This window comes from Plectropomus leopardus, chromosome 22 (assembly GCF_026936395.1).
Source record: "Plectropomus leopardus strain MGB_pleo_1.0 chromosome 22, ASM2693639v1, whole genome shotgun sequence".
Lineage (NCBI taxonomy): Eukaryota > Metazoa > Chordata > Actinopteri > Perciformes > Serranidae > Plectropomus > Plectropomus leopardus.
The window spans coordinates 21,221,005-21,248,559 of record NC_142197.1 but is presented as its reverse complement, the minus strand read 5'-3'; the positions used below and the strand labels follow the sequence as shown (position 1 = coordinate 21,248,559).

The 27,555-nt window shown below is 37.2% G+C and overlaps 1 protein-coding gene across 4 annotated transcripts; it reads left to right on the top strand.

Moving 5' to 3' along the window:
* The first annotated feature begins 75 nt into the window (after positions 1–75).
* LOC121961475 (basic helix-loop-helix ARNT-like protein 2) lies at positions 76–27,555 on the top strand. 4 transcript variants are annotated; one of them, XM_042511473.2, is made up of 17 exons: positions 76–294; positions 10,604–10,715; positions 11,382–11,420; positions 11,508–11,549; positions 11,777–11,934; positions 12,021–12,103; positions 12,190–12,282; positions 13,880–13,994; positions 14,230–14,379; positions 17,539–17,773; positions 18,241–18,347; positions 20,124–20,274; positions 20,521–20,573; positions 20,666–20,777; positions 20,976–21,069; positions 22,504–22,600; positions 23,275–27,555. In XM_042511473.2, exons 1-17 carry the CDS (start codon positions 249–251, stop codon positions 23,430–23,432), a joined length of 1,845 nt encoding a protein of 614 aa, XP_042367407.1. In that variant the 5' UTR covers positions 76–248; the 3' UTR covers positions 23,433–27,555. The 4 variants fall into 4 exon arrangements, with proteins under 4 accessions (XP_042367407.1, XP_042367408.1, XP_042367405.1 ...); XM_042511474.2 differs by having other exon boundaries at positions 77–294; positions 20,979–21,069; XM_042511471.2 differs by having other exon boundaries at positions 77–294; positions 20,518–20,573.

Sequence of the window (27,555 nt, the reverse complement as noted above, 5' to 3'; positions counted from 1 at the left end):
CTAGAAGACATGGGTGTCTCGCTCTCACCCGTCCCTCACGTTTCTGCCCCCTAACCCCCCCACCCCACTCCGCCTCCTTTGTGAAAAAAAAATACGGGAGGAGGAGGAGGAGGGTGAGGAGAAAAATGAAGTCAATTATACAACAGCCCGGCTCTGTACAGCTCCCTCATCTCCTCTGATAGCCTATTACTACAGCTGGTGGCTCCACATGCGGCGCTCACCGGGAACACCGGCTCCAGTCTGCAGGCATGTCGGCGGCTAGTGGCTCTGAGGGGACGGCGGACAGGCTGGCAGGTAAGTGCTCGGGGTCGCTAATGGCGGTACTATTTTTTTGCAGCTTCTTTCCATCTTTTGGCGTTAAAAAAAAAAAAAAAAATCAAAGCAGAGGTAATACTTCCTGAAAGTAGTTCCTAACTTCTTCGCCCCCTTCACGCGACTAATTAGGCGGTAGTTTGACAGCAAGAGGGTTGTAAAGAGCAAAGTTTATTGTTAGTTATTTTTGTTTGAGGTGACATTTATTTGAGGTGACACTACAAGCGACACGTTACAGTATCATTTGCGACTGTAACGACATCAGCTACCCGAGCGGAAGTTCTAGCTACTGGCAAAAGTAACGCGCTACTATCTTCAGCACCAGAGCAGCCAGCCGGTCTACCGTACATGTACTAACCTATTGTACCGCACTGTACCCCAAATTCCGACTGGCAACCGGTGGCTAAACGACTGTGCCGGGCGCATAGTGGCAAGAAAGCCAGTCCATTCATTATTCCGTTGTACGTGCTCGTCTCCGGAGGGACGCGCGCGCTTTGTTCCGTTTCTGTCGAGAGTAGGCTACCACGTGACTGTGTCTATGGCAACATATTTTACCGAAAAAGTTTTTTTTTTTTAATCAAGTCAGCCTTAGTAGTATGTTCTCGTTGTTAACACTTTTCGTTAACATTTTAAAGTTTTTTTTTAGTTGACGGACCCTCATTAAAGTGTCCTCGAGGAGTTTAGTTGGTCACGTGCTTCAACAAGGTTGGTCTCTCGTGCGGTTCCTTTCGAAAGTGGGTCAGTAGATCAGTGGAGCAGCGCTTCCTTCACTGTGCAGCAGAGGGAGTTAGTCGCTCCCTGCAGCTTTAAATCAGACCAAGGAGGACGACAGTAATGTCAGCTACGGAAACTTTTTGGAAACTCCATCATTAGTTAAAAAAAAAAAAGTCGTAACTAAACTGAATTAAAAAGCACAGGAGCGCGAAAAGAAAAGTAACAAACAAATCATTTAGCAGGCTATGTTTTTGTAAGCATTAAAAGATCCTACATGAAGGTCATATATCATCATGAGATGAAATAATAAGAATAATTCTTAAATTCCAGAGATGACCTTGAAATCTATTTTTTAATTTTAAAGAAATATTATCGGCCTTTTCAGACAAATAAGATATAGTAAAAGTGCATTAGGGTCATCGTAAAATCAGTATATTCACTCCCCACAAAAATACAATACGATTAAAAAAAATCAAACTATTTAATGTAAATTCCCCACTATATTACTATGATTTTTCTTTATTAGGATAGCACTCTATAAGTTTAAAACCCTGTTTACAAATTAACAAAAGTGTAGGTCACAATAAGGTTAAACCCTAATGAGGTTAAAGCAGAAATTACAAGAGGAAAAAAGTAAAATTGTTAAATTTAATAATTTTAATAAATGTTCCCTTGTGTACAAAGCTAAAAATAACTCCCATTATAGAGTGTTGAAGTATTGTTAATGTATAATATGTCAACATTATAGCTGGTCTATCTGATCCAAAATTGGTTGTGAAATCTCTCATTGCATTATGATTATAGAATGTTCTCCATGTAAAATACTGCAAATAAAGCATTAACATCTGTATAGTTCATTTACTGGCGATCATCGAGATTTAATACTGTTTATTTCAGTTTTTTTCTCTTGTTTCTCTCTGTGTGTTTTTCACAGTTTTTTTATTTACATAATGCTTTTTTATTTTGAAAGACAATATTAATCCACCAAATCTTGTGTGCTCGTGTCATATCAGCATATTACCTGCCAAAGGTGTAGTGATTAAATGTTTGCAAAGTTACTGAATGTGCTGTGGCTTTGTCATCACCTTGAATGCATTACCTATATAACATATTTTCAAAGCAAACAAACAAAATAAACAACCCAAAAACAAAACAAAAAATGCTAGTAATATGTAACAGTGAAGAATAAAAATATTGTTTGATATGCAGGAGTAAAGCATGTCTCACTAAATGAAAATATTTAGGTTGCATTGTTTCAAAAACCATTCTGTGTGCAGCCCCTGGCCCTTCCATGAAACTGGACAGCAGACTTTTGAATACTTATTTCAGCTTAAAACTCTTTAAAAAGTTGTGGATGACTTTTGCATTTGAAGTGAGTTAAGTATTTGAATGGCACACTTGGAATACAAAAAAAAGTACATAGCCTGCTTACAAACTGACTTATTACTTGTTCCAAATGTGTGGTGTGAGCTATTGTATAAATTTCCTCTGCTATTGTTGCCTATAATTTTTATAGTCCTCTCCTATGTGTAGGCCTATGGTTACGCAGCTTTCTGCCTGAAAAAGTCCTTCATAATGTCATGGGCTTTGTAAGTCGTGAGGAGTGGCGGGCATTGTAGGTCAGTCAACCAGAAATAACTAGAGCATACTGTACTGTAACTGTAGGATTTGAGGCTCTCCTGCTGTTTCTGCATCTACCCAAAACCACAGAACTCGTGGTCCTGTCCCTAGAAACAAGCAAAGATTCTGAGCTCTGTATGATTATATATGATATAATGCCTCAGGAGGATCAGATAAAGCCGTAAAAAACACAGAATACTGACCATGAGCTTAGATAGGAAGACAGTTAGAATTTTTTACTTGATATTCTCATGTTGTAATTGTTTTGTGTCCATTTGTCGTTAATTTATGTTTCTTTGCAGTTATTTTTAGTATTTAATAATTTTGTGTTTCTCTGGGGTTCTTTTACATCACTAGTTGTTTTGTTTTTGTGGTTATTTTGAGTATCTTTGTATAATTTTAGTTTTGTGTCTCTGTAGTAATTTTGTGTTGCTGTAGTTTTTAAAATTGCATTCATAGTCATTTTGTGTGTCTTTGTAGTTATTTTGAGTATTTTTGTAGTCATCTTGTGTTTCTTTTGCGTCATTTCACATCTCTTGGATGTGAAATGACGCAAAATGTGGACATTTTGGAAGAGTAGCAAATGATGATGCAGTGACTAGAGAGTGAGCAAGTCTCTGTTTACATCCGTAGTTCGACATTAGTAGTCTGAACATGGAGCACTAATGGATTAATAAAACTGCAAAGAGTAGCGGTCCTGGCTGTGGCCTTGAAAAAGCCATCCGGTGTTGAATATCAACAAAAGGAAGTACTCTTGTATGGCTGAGCCTGAAGGTTTACGAAATAGCTGTGTGAATATCCATCCTTTGGAAAACAAAGTATACGTGGGCTGGCTGTCTGAGTCAGAGGGGATTTATGCTAGATATTGTTATAGTTTCAAAGGATAACAAGGATACAAATTTACACTCAACTGCAACTGTGTATGTTTGCCGTGATAGTCAATATACTTCCTATCATGGCCAAAGCATTACTTTAATGAATGCCATCCTATTGTAGAATATATAGTCGCTTTTGTATCTCAGTGTGGGAGAAAAGCAGGACAGTTGCATTTATTAGGCTGTATCTCACTGTATAGATTTGTAGGGGTATTATATAGATTGTTTTTTTATTTTTACTCAGATAACAGTCAAAACATCGGTTTGAGCTGTAAAAGTAACTCATTTTAAATGTGCACAGGGTGAATTTAGTGACCCAGAGTCATTATTATTATATTTCCCTGGTAATACAAGAAGAGTTTGAAATGCAGTGTTGAACATACAGTATTTGATAGACTATGGAGCATTTTAAGAATAAATTCATGATTCAGATTCTTCTAAATAACACAGTGAATGTGTTTGTTAAAGGCATCCAAACTCCAGAGAGGTTTATACACAATGTAGATATTAAAGGTCCTATATCGTGCTAACTGTCATGTTCGTACTTTTTTGTGGGGTGTCTACTAGAGTTTGTTTACATGCTTTAATTTTCAAAAAACACATTATTTTTCCACACACTAACTATCTCAATATAACTGTTTTCAACCTTTGCCTGAAGTGCTCAGTATAAGCACCTGTCTCTTTAAGATACCCCACCCCCCCCAAAAAAAACAAACCCAAAACAGTCTGCTTTGACTGGTCAGCTTCTCTAGGTCCTCCTCTTCTGTGCTTTCTGTCATTATGGTGTCATTGCAGCTGGGAAATGACTGCTATGGCACTTTTAGCACTTTTACTTCAACCGTATAATACAGTTAAATCTCTAACAGTATTCTATTCTATTCTATTGTAGCTTCTGTCCCTCAGTTAGGCCTAACTTTTGGTAAAATTAAAAAAAAAAATACTGCATAATACCTTAAACTAAAACAGAAACATATTGTTAACTGTTATTTGGCTCCAAAAAGCACTAAGCTTTTGGGTTTTTTTACTCTATTTTAACTAAATTTAACTGTTAGAAGTTTGCTGTAGTTTTACAGCAATTTGTGACCGTAGAAGAGCAATCAGGTGCACAAAAACCTGATTGAAATCAGCATTAAACTATTAACAATTTTATTAAGTAAACTCATTTTTGGTAAAGTTAGTGATCATTTATCTGTTCATTAACCTCAAATTAAATTCATCTTAATTGTGGGACTTTTTTGAGTATTAGGGCTGTAGCCCTGTAATACCAACATTTCAAAGTGTAGACCTGCTACATATCACACCCTGGTGTTTAGTTGCTAAACTAAGTAAATACAGATGTAACCCTCATGAATATTTTAATTAAAGAGTACTCATACATCTGGACACCAGTAGTCAGTCATTAAACCCAGTTTGTACCCAGATCTTTGCTGCAGCTTTTAAGCACATGCTGTCACTGTAATTTACACTCTTTAAACACTCTGTTTGACATTCCCCGTTATGTGTTTTTGCTGTTTGTGCTTGCTGGAGGAATAAAGCAGCACTTATTTTGCTTTGTAGATGTTTAGACGTTTTGAGCTGAAGGACTAAAATAATCTGTCTGTTAATATTATTTGTATTTAATAGTAGTGTCTAATATTCTAAAATAGTATCAAAATCCAGGTAGAGATTGGCAGATGCTCTTTTTTTGTTTTTGCTTGCTTGTTCGGCTGTTGTGGTGATGTATGGCATTTTTTGTTGTACTATTTGGCTATTTAATGCTGAATTAGATGTGTCCTGGTTTGTATTGTGTCAGGTTAGGGTATTGTATATACAGGTGTTCTTGTGGACTTTCCCGGTTATATATAATCATGTCTATAATAAAAAATCATGCCATTCATACTCTACTTTCCATGTTCAAATACCATGAAGTTATCCAAGTGGGATGAAATGTACCCTTGTTAGAAAATGTACAGCCGTAAGGAATTGCATGTAGGTCATATCGTGCATATCTGGATCTGTTGGTCATGCTGAGTTTGTTACACTCCCGTGCGTCTCCACCGTGGGTGGTGGTCTATGTTCCTGCGTTTCAGTAATATGGCTCGTCATCTGCTGCCCTGCAGACTTGGCCTCTCTTTAGCGCTCTTGTCACGACGGGAGCTTTTGGCTCTCAGCAGTGAACAAAGTTGGCACTGTCGTTTCCTAGATGGCAGGTTTTAGCCAGTGGGCTGGCAGGGCTCACAAAGCTACAAGGGGAAAATGTTCTGAGGAAACAGGAAAAAGTGTGACGTCGGGGGCGGCGTATTGTGCAGCATCAGCGGTGAAGAGGTGTGGTGGGTGGAAGGGAGAGCTGGCACGCTTTAACTCCCACATTCCACTTTTGCGTCAGTGATGACCCACTAAACGCTGCAGGGATTAAAGACAATTATCTCAATATTGGGAAAAGTTGACTCCACTGCTGCAATGTAAAATGCGTTGATCTTTCTTAAAATAATCGTAGAAAACGTTTGCTCTGAAAAAGGGAAGTAAATATAACCACAATTCTTAATTTTTGAAACTAAGGGTTAACTTTACTTGGAATTTAGCTGTATTTACTTAATTTCGTTGTGAAACTATGACTGACTAGTTTGCAAACAGCAGAATACAGATCACAGTATACTTGGTTACTTAAGTTAAAACTTAGAAAGCTTGATTTCATTAAATGTGCCATTTTTAGGTTGCAACAACTTTACAAAATTAAGTCATTCAGTTTTATTTACAAAGCCCATTATCACAGATTACAATTTGCCTCAGAGGGCTTGAGAGCAAATGGCATCCCTCACATCAACTAAGGAAAACCCCCCAAAAAATCCTATAATGGGAAAAAAAGATAAAAACCGCAGGAAGAGCAACTGAGGAGGGATCCCCTCTGCCAGGACAAGGCAAGGCAAGTTTATTTGTATAGCACATTTCAGCAACAAGGCAATTCAAGGTGCTTCACACAGAACATTGAAATACAACAACAGGGGGAAAGGAAACACATTTAAAACATTATAAAAGAAGCATGTAAAAGGTGATTAAAAACAGCAAGTAGGAAAACAACAGATAAAACCCAAAAATATAAAAACACATATATTAAGATAAGAGTTGCACAGGACAGTTGGACAGGCAGACATGCAATAGCTGTCATTATAAACAATTAAATTACTTGCTTGAAAAATTCTGTGTTTTTAAGTGTTCTGGCTCATGAACTACAGAGGAAAGTTATCTGTAAATTATGAAAAGTTTTTTCTTGCAATTGTTTTGCATCTATTTATAGTTAATATATGTGTAGTCATTTTCATTTTGTGTTTCTTTGGGGTCGTTTTGCTTCTATTTGTAATTGGTTTGAGTATCTTTGTAGTCCTTTTATGTCTCTTTGTCGTTATTTGGAGTATCTTTGTAGTTATCTTGTGTTTCTTTAGCATTGTTTTACATCTCTTTTCTCCATAGTTATTTTGTGTCTCTTTTGTAGTGAAAAAAATTACATAGGAAGTCATTTTGTGTCCTTTTGTAGTTATTTAGAGTATCTTTGTAGTCATCTTGTGTTTGTTTTGTGTTGTTTTGCATCTTTTCTCTATAGTTATTTTGTTTCTCTGTAGTTTTTTAAACAACTACTTCAGTAGTCATTTTGTGTCTTTTTGTAGTATCATTGTAGTAATTTTCTTTCCCTCTTTGCTCATTTTGAATCTTATTAGTTATTTTATATAGCCTATCTCGTATTTGAGTACCTTTCAGGTAATTTTTTGTTTCTTTGTTGTCATTTTGTGTCTCCTTGTAGTTATTTAGTGTCTCTGTAATTTTATATCCTTTTTAGTTATTTTGAGTATCTTTGTAGTCATCTTGTGTTTCTTTTGCGTTGTTTTGAATCTCTTTTCTCTGTAGTTACTTTGTCTCTAGTTTTTTTAAAACTACATTAGTAATCATTTTGTCATTTTATAGTTATTTTGACTATCTTTGTAGTCATTTTATCTCCCTTTTTGTTCATTTTGCATCTCTTTAGTTATTTTATAGAGCCTATCTTGTTTTTGAGTACCTTTCTTATAATTTTTGGTTTCTTTGTTGTTGTTTTGTGTCTCTATACTTATTTAGTGTCTTTGTAATTTTGTATGTCTTTATAGTTGTCTTGTGTCTAAATTGTAAGTAAACTTATTAGATATAAAGTCAACATAAATTAAGATTAATATTTATATATACTTATATTTTTCAAGGCAATCCATTTCCTAAATTTTAAAAATAAAATCAACTTGTCAGATTTTACAGTATGATGGAAATGTGTTTATAAAAGCAAACTGTGTTTATTTGTGAAGTTTCACTTTTGTAGCCTCATGTATGCTTCCCTCACTGGTTCATTTTTTAAAGAATTTTTTACACTCATTTGTCAGTGTCTAAAAGTTGAGGATAGCTTGAAAAATACTGTGTTGTTAAATGTTCCGGCTCATAAACTATAGCGGAAAATTATGGGTAAATTATGACAAGTTTGACATTTTTTCCTTTAGTGTGAAAAATGTGGGTCAGTCACGGTCAGCAGTCACGTTGAAAAACTGTCTTCACTTTTATCAACGCTTTTTTTCCCAGAAATAAATGACACAATTTAAATTCTAGTAGACCTGAGAGGGAAGTAGGTCACTGTTACAGCATTATATAAACGTTAGGTAAGACGATAGCCCAAACCCCATTTGCTCTCACGTTCCTGATAAACTGACACACTCTGAGCATAGCTGGAGGTTTGGCGCCATTCACTGGCAACCTTCAGCCAATGCACTGGGAGAGAAACAGATGACGACAGAAGACTGAGCCAAGGCGTTTTTAAAGTGCGTGTGAATGTGAAGGGGGACGGGGGAGTGAGTTTGGCGAGAGACTAAATAGAAAAAAAGGACAAGAATCTTGGCAGCTTTTGCACAGAGAAATGTTTCTGGCAGCCACAGGTCAGCTTTAAAAGCTTCTCCACAGTTAGACGAACATTCTTGAGTGAGATATCATCCTTTTAAAAAGGATTGCTGCCCACCACTGCAAACACATTTGTGAGTCATTGATTGTTCGCTCACAAAAACGTCAGGCTTTTGAGGACAAAAATGGATTCAAATATTGATGGGGGTTTTTTTCCCAGGTTTTTCCAAAGCTGTGCTACAATAACTTTAGGTTCAAAATAAGAAAAACATCAGTAATATACAAACAAACAAGATGGGCTACTTTATGACTTGTAAATACAGATCTGCAAGTCTGTTGTTGTTTTTCAAGGACTTTTATGGATGCAAAAACAATTCATGAAATCCCAACACTAAATTTGGTTTCATAGAGTGCCAAAATCATTTTAATTTTATGATTAACTGCAAATCTCTGCAGATATCTGCATATGAATGCAGAATCTGGATATGGTTGTGGTATTGGACGCCTTCAGGCTTCCATTTGTTATCTGTGTATATTGTATCAAACAATTACATTCAATTTGGCTTTTGTTGCATGCAGGTAAACAGTATATGTGGATATCAAAAGGGGCACAAAAGTTTGTCTCGGATCCCATTATTGGCTTTTTTTTCCAATAAGTTTCTGCAGATATTTGTTTATTGATTAGTCGTCTCTAAACCACAACGACATTCTACAAACTCAAGTTACTGAATAATGGAAGAAAAAAAAGGAGGAAGTTTTGGCCTGGATGTCCACAGGCAAAATCGCTGTCAGATTTATAGCCAATGGTTCCAGGATTGCTTAAGTTTTTAGTGAGGGACTGATTACTTTTTTTTAAAGAGTAAATTGATTACAACTACATTGAATGCATTGAAATATTTTACTTTGAAAAGCATGTATCTAAATGTGAAAATATATGTAGCTTGAACTAACCTTTTTGAATTTTCTTCTCAAATTTGCAGTTAAAAAAGCCTTCATTGTATGTATAATTTTGACACTTCTCCCATGTGCCAAGTGTGTAGGTGAACTGTGGTGGCTAATCCAAAACCACAAAACAGTGAAGAGGCAAATGGCCCTATCAAGAGCAAATGTTTGATTTGTCCGTTCTGGGCTACTGTAGAACAACATGGTGAACCTACTTCATATAAACGGCTCATTCTTAGGTGACACAATACTTTCAGCTGATTATGAACTTATGAAAGCATAGTTATGAATAAGGCTGTTGTGGTATGAGATTTCCATGGTATTGCAGAATTATTATTATTATTATTATCAATCACAATTACCCCTATTGGAATTAAAAGAGAAGAGTTAGTTTTGGTTGAACAATGTTTCATCACTATAATTAAGACTTGAAACCATTTATTTAATGGGAGTTTGTGTAAAAAGCCTCCCTTTTGAAAATAGTTAACATAAAGGTACGATTCTCCCTCCAGTTGCATTTTTTTCTTCAGTGTCGTACATTGGTGCACCTTTAAATCGGTATATTGCTGCAACCCTAGTTATGAATATAATTCCTGCCCATAGATGCAACTAAATCCAACACACTGGACCTTTAATTAAACATAAAATAACTTTTTTTTTAAACAGTGTTTTTACTATTCACAAATTAAAAAATATATCAATAAATAGCATTGACGATACTACTTTGAGGACTTAAATATTTATACATATTTATACACACATAAATCAAACAGGCTGCAACAATTCTGGAATGACATATTAATATTAATAAAAACATGAAACAAATTGCATTCAGCAGTTCCCAGCATTGCCACTAATAAGCCCCATATATCTTACATAGCCTGAAGGTGCACTGACTTTGTTTTTGTCACATAGACACGTTTACATTTTGTTTTCCATCCATTAGGTATGGCCTCACCGATTTGCACGAGTATTCATTTTCTGCTTCGTCATTCACTTTTTGTCTCAATTTGGTTCAGGGCATTTGCACTGAGTAAGAAACACAGTCTAATTAGCTTATTGAAAAATTATTTTATTCGCTGCTTGATATGATCAACAAACCCAACAAACCCATATCATAGAAGAGTGAGTCTTGTTCATTCATTCAAGGTGAATTATTAATAGGGCATCTGACAAGCCAGCCTCCGGAGCTCTCAAGGTTGACGTATTCTTTCGCAGTTGCTCACATCACTGTGATGGTTGTTTTCATGTATCAGATCTCACTGCAGAGGAGGAAGGCCCGAGCCAAGCGGGCCCCTCGCTGCCAGCTGTCGAGCTGCCAAGGAAACGAAAGGGAGATGTGGAGGAGAGGTCAGACACCCATGCACAGTAAGAGGAGCCCCATGTTGTTTGTGAAGACAACTCACTGTCATCTTACTTTTTGTTTTTGAAATAAAATATGTTTACTGTACTGTACAATTCATATATTGCTCTTATTGTGTGTTAACCCTTTAACACCTGGATCTACATCAGTTTTTATGTGTTGCATTCAAATGCCTTTCACTTGCATTAAAAAATGGTTACATTTCTTTCAAAAATACAGAAAAAGCAAAAACAGCAACTTGGCAAGAAATGTCCTGCAAACAGCAAAAATAAAAAAAGAAGATTAAAATACAATGATCTAAAAAACTAGAAATCAAAAGGATGTGACCATTAGATATGAAAAAAAAGGAAATGATCAGAAAACTAGATTTATAATTCTTTCACTTATTAAAAAAAAGTGAATTTTATTATTATTTTTTGATCTTTTTCTTTAGGTCATTTTCTTGTTTTTTATTTTATTTATTTACATATTATTTAATTATCATTATTTTATCTTATATTTTCTTATTCTCAGGTAATTTTGTTATACCTTTTCACTAATTTCTTGCTAAGTGTTGGTCCATTTCTTGTTAAGTTGCTAAACACCTTCTTCCCATGTTTATGAAAGAAATCAAGCCAATTTGCTCAGGTTTCAAAAGGGTTGAATGAGCCACAATGTATCTGATCTTACAGGGGGAGTGACAGCTTCCAAATGGACGATGACCTCAGCAGGTACACTGACTTCTTGGCTGTGTTTGCACGTGTCTTTTTGACAGAATACTGGCAAGGAATTAGATTTTTTGATCCCTTTATTTGCAGATCTGAAGGAGAGGATCAGCAAGTCAAAATGAAATGCTTCAGGTAATCCTTTTTTTTTATTAACATCAAATGATCGAGCCATTTGTGCCTTTGTGGCTTTGATTGATTGCATTGAATGTGACCAGCTATTTAAAAACTGTAATGACTTTCATAATGTTAAACTAAATGCAGTGTGAACTTCAAGTATTTACCCACCCCCCCACCACCCCACCCCCACCAGAATAGAAACAGTGGGTAGAAATGTCTGATTTGTGCCTGCGCCTGTATAGGGAGCCTCACCGACAGATTGAGAAGCGGAGGAGGGATAAAATGAACACCCTCATCGACGAGCTGGCTGCCATGATCCCTGCCTGTCAGCCCATGGCTCGCAAACTTGACAAACTCACTGTGCTGCGGAAGGCTGTGCAACACCTGAAAGCCCTCAAAGGTATATATACCTGGTATTTTAAAACTAATAAATCAGTGACGTCTAATGGGTTTCATCTAAAATGTTGTGTCGCCTGTGTTTTTCAGCTGGTACGGGCAGCGCCTTTACAGACACCACCTTCAAGCCTTCCATCCTGCCTCATGACGACGTCAGGCACCTTCTGCTCAGGGTAGGAGCTCACGTACGACCCCAGCTAGTCCCAGTTTATTATCACATTTGTCTGTGTGTTTATTAATGTTTCTGTCTTTCTTTTAGGCTGCGGACGGTTTCCTGTTAGTTGTAAGTTCTGACAGGGCTAAAATCCTGTTCATCTCCGAGTCCGTCTCCAAGATCCTCAACTTTAGCCGGGTGTGTTTCACTTCTCCATCACTCATTTTGTTGTAGTCATCAGCTATAAGTATAGAAAGAAAAACCCAGACAAACAAAAGATCAAAACATTTAACTTAAAATATAATTGAACATTTTCTTTTTGCATTTTTTCTCCCTTTTGAAATAAAATTAAGCAAAAATTAGCATTAAAAGTACAGTGTCTTCAAACTGACAAAACATAAGATAAAGTAAAATAGTAGAATTATTAGAGTATTAGGATTATCATAATTAAATTATATCAGAACAGTCAACAATATGAAACAGAAAACATGAATAGATAACACTAATTTAAAAAAATAAAGGCAACAAGTGAAAAAAGGAATATGTAGCTTTTTTTTTAAACTTAAACCATTTATATTTTAGATTATATTAAAATTCTTTACTGTTTTGTTACCACCAGTCATTTGAAAATAATGCTTAATAATGCTTGATTTTTAAAAAAAATCTAATTTATTGGCCTTTTCTTGGTCTTTGCACACATTTGATCAGGTTTTTATTTCCTTGGTGTTACAGTGATGTGCTAACTTGACAGGAAACGGTTATACACACTGAGCACCAAACCTGCTCTTACCTGTAGTGCTTTAGCATTTTTGCCGAGGAATTTTAGTCTACAAACTAATAATAACAAAATCCTTCTAATGCAAATTCAGAATTTTTGTCTTAAATTTTCATTTTGTCTTTGTCTTCAAGTGCATGTCTCTTGTTTTATCAAAGTAAGTGGCTCTTATCGGTTCTCTTCAGTTTCATCTAAAATGATTCTGTGTTATCTACTGTTTGTTTAAATAAGCAGGCCTAAGTGTTCACTAGCAAATTTAACAGTGATAATGTCAGTTTTGTAGCTAAAACAGTCAGTTATTGCAGAAATACTAAGCTTTTTAACTTTTTTGCAAACTGATGATGGTTAAAGCAAATCTGTATTTTATCACATTTTATCAGTAAGTTTGAGCTGCTTTCAGCATTAGTTTATGCTGGTGCCATGTAATCCTAATCTTGACAGCTCAGTCTTCATAAAAACTGTAATTGTCTCCAAATTTAACCTTAAAACTCAAAGTTATGAAACATAAAAAAACCCAGAAACTCTAATAAAGGTCTTTGCAAGTAAAAATCATCTTTTCTGCAGGGCCAGGGCAATGTCTGAGCTTTTATATACATATTTTTTAAACTTCAGTTTATTGGGCTTGGCAGCCAGAATGAACCACACCTGCTCGACATTATTTCACCACATTTTGCAGCTTTGAGATGGACTGCAGGTCAGCAGAGAGGGCTGGAGATTAGGAAGGATGCTAGAGAAAATCTTCTGTAGTCATCTGACACCATGTCTGCAGGGCAGCTCGTGTTATTTTGGGGCTTACCAGTAAACCATGTCTGGATATATGCTGCAGCACTCCTTTTACAGTCAAGATACATTTATTCAATGCAGAGCTGACAAACTGTAGTGTGTCTTAAGATTTTTTTTACAATGAGCTGTGTGACGATCAGGGCAGTTGAAGTAGAAAGGCTACACAACTTAACAGACAAAATGCACAATAATGTGTTATGTGTTATTATTATGGGATGTCATCATTTGGGTTCACAGTTGGAGCTGACTGGACAGAGCTTGTTCGATTTCATCCACCCCAAAGACATCAACAAGGTGAAGGAACAGCTGTCGTCTTCAGAGTACCCTCGCCAACGCCTCATTGATGCTGCAAGTACGTCTGTTGTCATGTCACATCTGTAGTGTGAGAACCAGAGGAATCTTTCAGCTCAGGTTTTATTTGCTCTCGAGGAGGCATTTGAAAATTGGTCTGGCAATGCCAGGCTATAAAGTCTGAGCTAAAACTAAAACTGACGCTGTAACCCGACGTAGAAGAGTTAAAGACAATATCTAAGCTAGCTAAACAATTAGCAATAAGTGTCATCACCAGAAATGCTTTCTGTGTGCAGCTGGGGTTCAGGTCCAGGTGGATGCCCCTGTCACGCCATCCCACTTGTCCACTGGAGCTCGGAGGTCCTTTTTCTGTCGGATGAAGCACAGTCGAGTGGCGGGGAACCAAGAGGGCAGACACTCACTGCCTAGTACTTCCAAAAAGAAAGGTGGGTTCAGACTGCATTCCAGGCTATGAATTTAGCAGCTGCACTTTCCCATTTTATGATGACAAAATCACAGGGGAAATGTTGGTTTGAACATCCCACTCACTTCAGTCAGAGCAAAATACTGTAGATGAAAAAAAATACCCTGTTGCAATATGAGATGTTTCAATTGCCCCCGGTCTCCCCTAGTGGGCGTATAGGTGACAATGGCTGTGCTGAATACTTCAGTGAATATAATCGGCTGTGACTAGTTGGCTGATAGCCACACATTTGGTGAATAAGTCAATGATTCCAAAGCTTAAATGAAAGCACTGGGGCTTACTCGACACAATGCTACTCTAAGACAAAAATCTTATTTAGCCACTTACTGGACAAAACAAAGCGCTTCTTTGGACAAATGCGCACAGATAAAAACAAAATCCCTGACTTTCTTTCAGTTCACATCACCACTAGTTGCACTAAATCTGGCTCTGTTCCCGCGTTAAGCAGTGTCCTATTTTCAAGTAAGTGCTTCCAAATGATTCTCAGTTTTACTCTACTTGAAATACCAGATGGACAGGCTGTGCTGCTGAATGCAACGCAGCAAGCTCCAGAGAAATCAGAATTACGACCCTGCGTTGTATTTCTTTGCTTTTGTGTTCTCCGAACAACACAACCGTGCAGAAAATACTGATTCATTGTATTTTATGCTAAGAAAATTGTCGAAAACCAACATAATATTGCAGCAATCAGCTGTATGGTGTCAGATATATTTGCATTTGATTTCACAATCTCATATCAGTTGAGCCTTAGATGACGTCGGTGACACTGAATGGGCTCTCTGCAGCACTCTGCTCATTTGCTACTTCAGGCTGAAGGTGAGATAAGATGTTATCACAGAAAGGCGCTCTAAAATACTTCTGGAGCCAGGTGTGTTATCTCCAGCACCATAATATCAAACTGATATGACATACTGACCCTCTTAAATCCACATCTCCCATGGATCTGTGCTATTTTGGATCATTTTATTTCTATTACCGCTCACTCTTGAGGGCACTTGAGGTAAACCAGTTGAGTTTTTTTTCTTAAAGAAAGACTGGAACTTTTCAGCTTTGTATATACGGTCAGCTCTGGGCCTGCAGGATTGACTCTCCCAAACAGATGAGGAAGAGGATTGAGAGTGTTTACCAAAAGATTAATATTATATTCAAATGTGTTTCTAGGCAATGAGGTCAGTGTTTAGGCAGGCAGTGGAAAACAAACAAAATCCAGAGGAAAATATGCTCTGCCTCTAAGATCTGATCTGGATCTGATGAGCAAGGGTGAGTGGGCTGTACTCCTCCCTATCCACTCGCTCCACCTGTTGGCAAAACTTTGTTGAAGTTGAGTGCAAGTAGGTGACCCTAAACCTTTATTTCTATAGCAAGGTGTGACCTAAATTTCAATGGAAAGAACGAACAAAATGCTCTATTATTTCTGTAGCTGCTTATTTAAGGTATTAACTAAATTCTGTTTATGTTCTCCCCATGCAAGTTACCCTCTGGTATCATCTGTAGTGAAAATGCATACAAATTTATGTTTTCCTGACTTTTCCAAATGTGGGTCAGTTTGAGTGAATGTGAGTGATTTTCTTGGTGGAAAGAATTTCAGAGTTTGAATGAAACTTTTTTCCCAAATTGATGCCACAATTTATAAAAAAAAAAAACAAAAACGAAAAACAAGTAGTCTTGCACAGGAAGTAGGTCAGTGTTACAGTGTTGTATAACCACAAAGTAAGAAGATGTTCCAAACCCCACTTTGTGTTAACACAAACCGGAGCTGTGGCGCCACTCAGTGGCCAAACTCAGCAACTGCACCGCAGTGTGTAAAGAAGAGAAGCAGCGCCTTCTAGGTTATAATATAATATAATATACTATAATATAATATAATATAATATAATATAATATAATATAATGCAATACAATCTAAAATCTTCTACTCTACACAATAAATTCTAAGAATAAGTAAAAATTATAAAAAATTATTGACCAACAGGAAGATGTGAGTTGTCCTCCATGCTGCAGAGGGCATTTATTTCTGATAATGGCATTATCCCACTTATACTAAAAAACTAAATACTATTAAGAAAGACCATTCATTTATATTTTCATGCATTTTGCAATCAAAATCTTAAAATTTTTCACAAGCTTTGACTTAGTTTCCCTGAAAATACCTGAAGGCATGGCTAATACCTGAAACAATCATTATTGTTGATATGTTATCGAAATGTTCACTGCTCCAAGTTGATAAGATTTTGTGCGCTAAATATAATTTGAAAGTATTTTAAACTGTCTCGCTATTCAGCCATGTCGTTGTCCCCAAATTAATATCAAGATTTTTATGAACAAACAATACATTACTGTTGGCCTTTATGATAGATAGATCTTCATCTTGAACATGGCAAATAAAGTCAGACAACAACATTTAAAAAAAAAATCATGGGCAAAAAAAAAGCCATCAAATGCCCACCATACATATTCAGTAAACAAACATAAGTACTTTTCTATATACATATATATACATATATACATACACATATGAAATAAAAAAGTACACGAAAACATGTCTTGCAAATCTTGAAGAACCAAATGTGTATTAATCCGCACCTGGGAAAAAATCACCAATAAATGCACTATTTAGTCCTATTTGAGTCATGTTTGCTAAAAAAAAACTACAGGGCACAGATAATTACAGAAGAAAGTTATTTGAAAATATGTAACAAAATATTTGTGACCCATTTTTAAAGATTCCCATCATCATTGGAGATGAATGTGCTTAAGGATGATTGAGGTGGGGATCGTACAAAGTATTGAATTATTAATTAGCTCATTTTTGTCTTTGAGCGGGATTTGTTCACATTAAGAAGAGCATAAAGTAATTCCAGTCTTGTCCTTTAAAATAAGTTTATATTATACTAAATAATAAGAAAACAATAAATATTAAGTGATCATGATATATCTTCTCAAAGAGAATTAACACGTAATTTACACGTAATTTTATCATAACTGTACAAATTGAAGCAGCTGAAAACTATGAAATCCTCTCCGTGTATCCTATTATTATTCTGCGGACAGCAGTATGTGGTATTTTACAGGCAATACTACATTTACACAATTTGAAAACTAGTTGTTTTTGTGCCCACAGACTCTTACAGATACTGTACCCTCCACTGCACTGGATACATGCGCAGCTGGCCCAGCAGCCAGCTGGACTCAGAGGGCGACACTGAGAAGGAAACCTCGACCCTGACCTGCCTGGTGACGGTGTGCCGCCCCCTCTCTCACGTGTCCCATCAGCCTCCCAAAGACATCAGCATCAAGCCCTCTGAGTTTGTTACCCGCTGTGCCATCGATGGCAAGTTCACTTTTGTCGAACAACAGTGAGTTTCCCCGTTTTAACTCCCTCCATCTTCACTTATAACTGTTTATCTTCGTGTTATGAGTTGTGGATTTGTTCTGGGCTAACGCTTCCGCTGAGAAAGAAATGGCAGAGCTGTGGCGAGGAGGCCTCTGAGCACATGAACAGAATTTTGTCAGTTCAGCTGTCGGTAATCTTTTCTGTCTTTGCCATTGTTTCTCAGAAGGAGCGATGCATCTTGATGGCATCATCTGAAAATCTCTTCTCATTTTTTGGGGGGAGAAATTTCACCACAAGTATAGTGAATCATTTAATCAAATTTCCCATATGTGTGTGAATGTTGGAGATACTCATTTATACAGTGTTCACCTTCATTGTGTTTTCATGCGTCACTGTTTTTTAACTGGCACAATCCTAAGAGATGCCAACAGAGACAGAGAAAGCCAGACGTACTAAACTCCCACTGTATCCTCTCTCTCTCTTTCCCAGAGCCACGACAGTTATCGGTTATTTGCCGCAGGAAGTTCTCGGCACGTCGTGTTATGAGTACTTCCACCAGGATGACCTGCAGCACCTCGCAGAGAAACACAGGCAAGGTGATGGAGCAAAGCAACCACACTTGGCAACTTTAATCCTATACCTGATTAATTAAGATAACTGTACCCCAAATCAGACATTCATGTTTGAAAAAAAAATGCAGCACTTATTCTTAAAGGAAAGTTTTATTGTGTCAAAGACATTTGCAACACTTTCTCACCACCAGCTCAAAAAATACAGCAGCTTGGTCAAATACATTTCCTTTTAAAGTCCCAAGTCATGTATTTGAATTAAACCTCTGTATGCCGATAAATCAATAACAGGAAAATACAGAATTTGAGGTGTGATGAGGTGAAAGTTTAAAGTCTCAAAAAATTGAAAAACTGAAGTGTAAACTAAAAAAAACAAAACACTGACTAAAAGTTTACACCTTGAACAGTAGGTCAACAAGCACACGAATAAGAGTGCCCAGATGCTCGGTTGGTAGAGCAAGCACCAGATTTTCTCTCCCCCTTTCATGCTTACGCATTCCTGCCAAATAAAGGCAAAAAGCCCCCCCCCCCAAAAAAAAAAACTTAAAAAAACAACCAAGCACACTGATTATGGCTTGATTTGATAAATGCTAACAAACAGAGTGTGTATTTGCCATAGGTACCCCTCTAGTGTCAGTTTTGGACACCCAAGGATGGCCTAACAATTGCTGCTTGTTACATGCTACAGAGTCCTTTCAAAATAAACTTCTGTGTTGACAGGTAAAGTAGCTTTTGGCTTTTACTTTAGCTTTAGGCAACAAAACTTCTTGGTTAGGTTTGGAAAAAAGATCATGAAATGTGTTCCAATACCCACAATTCCAATTCTATTTAGTATGCCAGAAAAAGATTTAGTATGTCCCGACACAAAGTATATCAAATGCAGCATGCCAAAAACACCAGGATGTTCTGCTGCAATCGCATGCATTTGGTAATTGTGACACACAATCCTCTGCGCAGCAGAAGATCATCACATGGACTGATCTGCAGAAAGATAACACTTCATTGAGAGCTCATTGACAGCTCACAGAGGCCGAAATAACCACAATCAATAAATCACTAATAAATTAGAATGTATGCAGTTATAATTTAAAAGCTAAAACTCCATACATAGCAAAGTCTCAACAGTAGAGCTATTCTATCCTGGCCAGTTTGTCGAAGGGTGTTTTGTTGTGTCTCCAAGGTAACATTAAGTGATAAGGTTAAGATCTGCTGCCTCCCAAAGTACGTCTTTTTCTTTGCACTTCTTATTTTGCACAACGGACTGTTTTGTCGAGGTAGAAGGTCCCCGTTTTATCAATACCAAACACAACAGTACGTATTTTGTAAGAGCAGCTGCAAAACTTGACAAAAGGAGAGAAAAAGTGATTCAGTGATGGTTTTGGTTAATTGGTGTGAAAAGACAAAACAGATAGGGGTAAAAGAGTGGTGGATTTACAGGTATAACCATGGTATGAACTGGGGATAATCATCAAAGGACATACAAAGAAAACCAAGGTGAAATAAACAACAACAACAGCGGCAACAACAACAACAAACAAAAACAAAAAGAAAGGAAAAGAAAAAGGGGACAATAAGGATAGATAATTCTAATACTAATGGTGTGTCTCATACAGACGCTAAAAGGGTGTGTTGTGTGTTGTTTTTAGAAGCAGAGGGCTACTGACCAAGCTGCCCTATTTGATGCTCTGGGGATGAGAACAGGCTTGCTAATGACTTGCAACACCTCATCTATACAGTAGCACGTGGCTTGTTTAGACAATATTTTGTGCTTTTTAATGACACTCGTGTCCATTCTCTCGGCAGTCCTTCGAAGCAAAGAGAAGATCGAGACACAGTGCTACAAGTTCAAAACAAAATATGGCTCCTATGTTTCACTCCAAAGTCAGTGGTTTAGTTTCACAAATCCATGGACCAAAGAAGTCGAGTTTATCGTGTCTTTAAACCGGGTTATCTCGTAAGTATTTAGTCATTTATCAAGAAGTGGATTAGTGTTACACGTCTCAGACAAAATGTCAAATTCATCCATTCATGCTTTTTAGTCATTTTGTTCTTTAAGTTACAGAAAAAAATCTACTTGACAGAAATCATCCAAAACTATTGTTTCTGTGTTATGTCAAACACAATTTATGCCTCTGATAATGTTGCCATAACACAGTTTATTCATGGATATTGATGAATAAATACTCTTTTCCACCAGCAGGGGGCCTGGTCACACAAAAGATGAGGAGGCAGGCAGCTCAAAAGCACTTCAGGGTAAGAAATACACACACTATTCTTAGAAGCTTTATGTCTTTGTGAGATTTTTGTAAAGTAAAGGTTGATTCTAATGTCCTCTTCTTTCACAGACGACACAAAGCAAATACCCATAATTCCCGGCCTTTCCAGTGGTGTGGGCACAATGATCTACGCGGGCAGCATAGGGACCCAAATCGCAAATGAGCTCATAGACTCTTACAGGTGCGTCCTGTGTATATGTGGGGCGACATTTTTGTTGATCCTTTGCAGAAATGAGTTGGCATGGACACGAGAAAATGCAGTTACATGTAAGGGGGCATTGAATAGAAATGGGATAAGTGTAAGGTATGTATACAAAGAAATATATAATAAATTCACATTCCTTATCATATTCTCTCCTGTTGTGTTCCTTTTATGAAGCAGGATGAACTCGTCTCCATCCAGCGGAGCTTCCAGTCCATTTGGCCTGGCCCATGAAAAATTTCCACTGGTTTCCCCACAAACCAGTACAAGCGTGAGTGACCTCCCAATTATAACAGTACATTTACATGGAAGCAAATAACGCTCTTTTTGCCAGCATGTATAAAGTCAGGCCATAAAATGTGCTTGTTAATGTTTATGGTATAAACTTTGACTGAAATGCCTACTTTTTTCTGTTGTTTATACCTCACTCTTTTTTTTTTTGTTTGGTTTTCATTTATACCTCATTAATTTTTAGTGGCATATGAGCTTTCAAATGCATGGCAAGGGAATTTATATGAAAATGCATTTTGATATATCTAATTTTGTGCTAATGTTGTTGTTGTGTCGTATTTACATGCAAATTAAATCTAGTCTCTCACATATAGTACATTTTCAAGCAGATTAATAGTGACATGGGGAGTTCTGGTGATGTGGGCACATCATTGGATGTGGCTTTCACAGGTCAAGACTGGACATTTGTTTGAGTTCACGACATCATATAATCATAATAAGAAGTAATATCACTTAAACTAGAATGATCTCATCATATTTGTACTGTACTTAAAGGGGAAGTTCACCCCCAAAAATTGATATTTTTCCCTTATCAGTAGCGCTATTTATCAGTTGAGATAGTTTGGTGTGAGTTGCAGAGCGTTGGAGATGTCAGCCATAGAGTTGTCTGCCTTCTCTCTAATAAAATGGAACTAGATGGCACTTTGAAAAACTCAACAGCTTGTAATGCTAAAATAACCAACAAAAAACTCACCTGCAATGTCTCCTTTCCAACAGATAGTCTAAAATGGCACTTTCATTTAAGAACTATTTTCTCTTTACCAAACTACTACAGACTGTGAAAAAAAATATCTCACCTAGCACCACTAAGCTCGCTAATGGCACAGCTCAGCTGTAGAGGGCGCCATAAATGTTTATATCTCGCACCGCCACCAGCACAATCCTCTCATCCATGTGTAGATGCACACCTCTGCATTTTGATTTGGTTGGTGAGTGTAGTTTGGTAGAAAGAAAATAGTTCTTACAGGAAACTGTAACTGGGTCATGATTTCTGGAAAGTGACATTGCTGTTGAGTTTTACAAATTTGTTTTTTTTAGTTTTTGCACGTTGAGCACCACAAGAGTGCCATTTAGTTTCATTAAATTGTAGAGAAGGCAGACATCTCTATGGCCAATATCTCCAGCATTCTGCAACTCACACAAAGCTATTTAAACTGATCAATAGTACTACAGGTAAGAAGTGAAATGTGTATTTTTGAGTTGGGGGTGAACTGTCCCTTTAAAATAAAGATTTGAAATGTATTTCAGCTGCATAATACTCACATGTCCTTGTAGTGTCTCTAAAAGCTTCTAAGCCTTATTTAAATGTGACACTTATACAGCTTGTTTTCCTGAGTTTAATTACACACGTCAGTGGAGAAAGGTGAAATGTGAGGCCTTGCACAGTGTTTTAACATCACATGACTTGTTCCAGGTGTCCAGCAGAGAGGAGGCAGCAGGTAGTTCATCACAGTCCCAGTCTGACTCGAAGACAGCAGCAGGCGTCGGCAGTGCAACTTCAGAAAGTTCAGGTACTGTTAGCAGCGTGATCATAAATTTAACCAAGGTTTGACATTTTATTTTGACGATTCCTGCAGTCTTTGTATTGTTGAGCCCACTCACCATTTCACAGCTGCAGGCTTTTAACCCTTAGGGGCTGTTTGGCACATTTTATGCTCTTTTCATTCTTCATTTTTAGATTATTTTGGCTGTGTTCATCCATATGGCATACATTTCAGCAAGAATGTGTATTTGTGTTTAATGTCAGAATGTCTAGCTTAGCTTCTCCAATAAGTCTAAATACACTGTGTAAACATCATTTTAACATTTGTACTATTAAGTACAATTTTTCATCCCACAGCCATCAAAGCATAAAAACATGCATTGAATTATTTCTGGGTGTCATTCTTTTGCGTTTCAAATTTGTCATTTAAATTATTTTCCACCTGATGACATCATATTTTACCATATTTGGCCATATTTTACCATATGGAGAAAAACATACTTTTTTGAATAGGTGCAAACATTGCTGCAAATCACCAACATATCCCAGGGTATCATAATCCAAAAATTAATAAATCTCTTTTTGTTTGTGGTTTTTTTTTCATATAAAACACGTTAGACACTGTTGCAGCTGGGTGATTTTCCACAACGTCAGCGTTTTTACCTCCTAAAGTCTTGTTTTTCTCTGCTCTGTTTCACTCAGGCGAGCCGTCCCAGTTGGACTTGGACAACATGGTGGTGCCAGGCTTGAGCAGCTTCAGCAGCGACGAAGCAGCCATGGCGGTAATCATGAGCATGCTGGAGACGGACGTAAACATGGGTCAGTCGGGGGTGTTTGAGGACTTACACTGGCCTTTCTAGAGGGCACATAGACTTTAAGCTCTCACATGCTCTTGTGCCGTTTGCTTGCCGAGAAATTGGACGTTAAGTTGTTCATTCTGTGGGCCCGACCGAGCTGGCCCTGCACAACTGAACCCACTGGGCTTGTACCAAAGGCCGCAACATGTCATACTTGAGGAAGCCTAATAGATTATAGGAATTATTGTTACTGTGATTACCTTGTTGGTCCGTCTGGCTCTTGCCTGAAGGAATGTGAGGATAAATTGTCCCCGGAGCCTGTGGTGATTCAGTGTCTTCCTCAGTGACACCTCAGCATCCTCAGAGGGGCTTAAACCAAGACTTTCAGCAGCAGAATGATTTATCTGATCGTTCAGATCGCTCCCAATGCGAAGCAAAGGTTAGGAGGTGAATGAAACTCCTGCCATGTGCAGTGCTGCTAGAGAAACCCCTCAAACCGTTGACATTTGCGAGACCTTCGGTACCCAGTGATGACCTACATGTTTTTCATAACATGTTCTGATTGTTCCATTTTTTTACTCTTGTTTTTTTAAAGATCCCCTCCAGACACATTTTAAGTCATGTAAAAAATATTCTGCTGACTAATGTTCGCCCAAAATTGTGTCCGGTAAGTACTGAGGAAAGCTAAAAAGAACATCTTCTCCCCTTTATTGAGAATTGCAGACTCATTAAATATGCAAATATGGAAATGCTTCAGGCCTTGCACCACACCCGTTTGGAAGATTATAGCTCCCACAGCCACACAAAGCACATCATTTAAGTTCATTTGAGTTCATATACAACTTTTACTGAACTGACCAAGCAATTCTCATACACTTTAACAGAGGTAGAATCATTATATGATCAGAACACACAATACACTCACAGTACGTGCTGGGTCTGTGCTCATTATTAAAGCTTTAGTCGCTAACTTTTTGTCATATTTGCAAACACTGTCAATATATCCACACAAAAGTACACGAGACAGATAAGCTGTGAAAAAAAACCTTTTTGTCCCCTCAAATTGCTTCTAATGGCATCATTGCACCTGAATGAAAACTACCAGTCACAGCCTGGAAGTCTCTAGCGCAGCTGTCAATCATGTCAATCACGACTCGTGAACTGCAGTCAAACTGCCAAATTAGGCAGCGCTTATCAAATATTAATCAGTGCTTCTGCATTGCCTATTTCTCACCTCAGTCTTTTGGGGTCATATTTTAGTGTACTGTTTAGCTGTATAATGAGAAAGTTGGTGGATGGCGGTGCTGTTTGCTTTGCTTGACTGTTTCCAACATGGTGGCTGAATCACAAACTTTTGTTACATTTGCTAGATTCTGGCAAATGCCATCAGAGGCAAGAAAGGAGGAGGAGACGGGGCATAGTATTTATTTACAGCCATATAGGCTGACTGTGTAAGCAACTTTTACGACATACACTTTTGTTTATGTTAGGCAGCACCCTCTTGTGGCCACAGTAATTATTATGGAAGCAAACGAGAAAGTGACATGGCATAGCATAAAAAAACTGCAAAGTCTGTGTAATGTTGTATTAAGTTCAATAAAGTACTTATAGGGTGGGTGGGAGGAATATTTTATGATTAAAACAAGTACAGGACTTTCACCCAGGAGATGGTTGTTTGTTCTGTTTATAACAAATTTGAGTAGTTTAGTTAGTGACGTATGTGACACATCTTTCACATCATTAGTAACAAAATAAATTATGTTTTTCAAGTATACAACCAACAAATAATACATAACAGCAACTGTTTCATATTGTTATGGCCGTAAAAACTCCAACTGTTAGGACAGTAGTATATGTCATTTTGGAAACAGTCATTTATGTGGTTTAGGAAGCCAGTGACTATCAACCAAATCTGTCTTGAGAAAGTAATGTTGTTTTTTTTACAGATGAACTGTCTCATTAAATACTATGTGGATGCAGTGACAGATTCAGCAAATATGACACTTTTTTTAAGTTATCCACTGTAGCTGTAAAGATTTATAAGACCAAATTTTCTTTTACAATTAAATAACATGAGATCACCAACACACACTCACACACACACTATTTTACCAGCTAGCTAAATATTAGCAATGACTGCTAATGCTATTGTACCATGGAAATGTTTTTTTATGGAGAAAGTTTTACTTTGGGACTGTTTTTAATTAAATGAATACTTGAATATTAACCCCTGTTTACAGTTCTAGTCCCAGGATAAAAAGTTTGCTTGGAAACAGATTCTACCCAGAGGAAATGTTTGCTGCTCACAAAAGTCTTTTCTTTGACTCTTCAGCAATAAATCAACTTAGTTGGAGAATAGAAAATTCTGATTACCCTAACCCCAACTTAAAGGAAATAAGGAGCAACAGAATAAATCGGCAGGAGTGATTTTACTCATAGGCTAGAGAGACAGGTCTGTTGAGACTTAAACATAATAACTGAGACAAAATTATTAACTTGTTTAGCCAGTGGAGTTGTATTTTGGATCTTACTGTTATCTCAAAAGTGGATCATTCCAGACAGATTAGGATCCGTGCAATGAGAGAAAACAAAACCCATTTTAAGATCTTGAGTTAGGATCAGGCTGTGACAAGAGGAAGGGTATTTCTCTGGAACTGAAAATGAGAAGTATGAAAAAATAGACAAAATCTCATATTGATGTTATATGAGCTCAGTTAGGCTTGACAAAGAAGAGATCTTTTAAATTTTACTTTCCTCTGGGCATTCAAGTCATTTTTATGAATGAAAACTCATATAAATACAACCTAATCCTGTCTAAGTTGTTCCTCAGTAAACAGAAAGAAGCTGAAAGTGAACAATACATTTTCAAAAGTTTAACCGCTTGTTTATCTGAAGGCTTTCCATTTTCTCTTTGCACTAGCATAATTTGCATAACAGTTAGCTACCAGTCACTTTTAGGGAAACCTCCTGTTGTAGTAGAGGAATGTAACAGGAGCCTGCTAGATATAAACCAGATCCATTACATTAGAGTCCAAAATATCAGTTTCCATAGAGGAAAACACATTTTTGAATGGAGGGGATCTTGGAGTGCTTTTCCATAAAGTTTGTAAAGTTTCTGTTTTCATATTGAATGTGCACTAAAGGACTGAGGTGGACTGAGCCCTGGTAAACCTATACTGTGTATTCACATATCTCATATTTACTGTACTCCAGATAGTTCTGTGAAGGTAGTCCACTGTACATTGAACTCCTGGGAGAACACTGAAGGTCCAAATAGAAACACAAATAGGGGAATGTTTTCCAGTGTTAACAAGGGACAAGCCAACAAGTTATTAGGCCAGAATTTATTACTGTTGTGTCATGTCAAATATACTCATCCTGCTTCCCCCTCCCTGTTGCCCCCAAATATTATCTGAACAGCGGAAACACTGCGCGGAAATTAGCCATAGTATTTATGATGCCAGGGAGATGATACTGTTGCAGCTTTGCCTATTTCTGAATGTTCCAAAACCACAAAAGCCTATTATAAAAGAAAATCCCACATTAAAGCATCTCAGAAGCTACTCTGGATTAATTTAGTTGTTTGGTGGCATTTTTGTTGTAAAATCAAAGAGCTTAATGACAACTGGTTGAGGTCTGAGTAAGGGGTGTGGCCAAAATCATGAATGATCACAACATGGAGCCATTTATTTCCTTATGACCTAATTTCAAAATGAATGCCAGTAATCTGGGGCTGAGGGACAGTGAGTTCACCAAAAAAGTAAATGATATTTGATCACAGAAAAACCCCTGAAATGTACTGTAGACTGATATTAACAGAGTCTGTGAGGGTGAATTTTACTTTTAAACTCAGTGACTAGCCTTCGTACTGCACCTGTTATATCACTGATTCCTCTAATCTTGAAAGCATAATGTGATTGCGTTGCCTTGGACTCATGCTGTTTCTGATGAAGTTCAATTGTAAATCAACCGTTATGTGCTCTCTTTGGCTTTATAAGCGAAACTGTTGGACAATATTTGCTGTTGCCATCAGTGCCATTTGAAATGGACACTAAAGCATATTTAACATGCCGTGCTATCAAATGGCAAAATGTCTGATGTTTGTATGTGCAAATTGTTGTTAATGTATCTGCTGTAACGAGGAATGGAGTTTGTCTTTGAAAGTAAAGCAACTTTTCATAAAAGG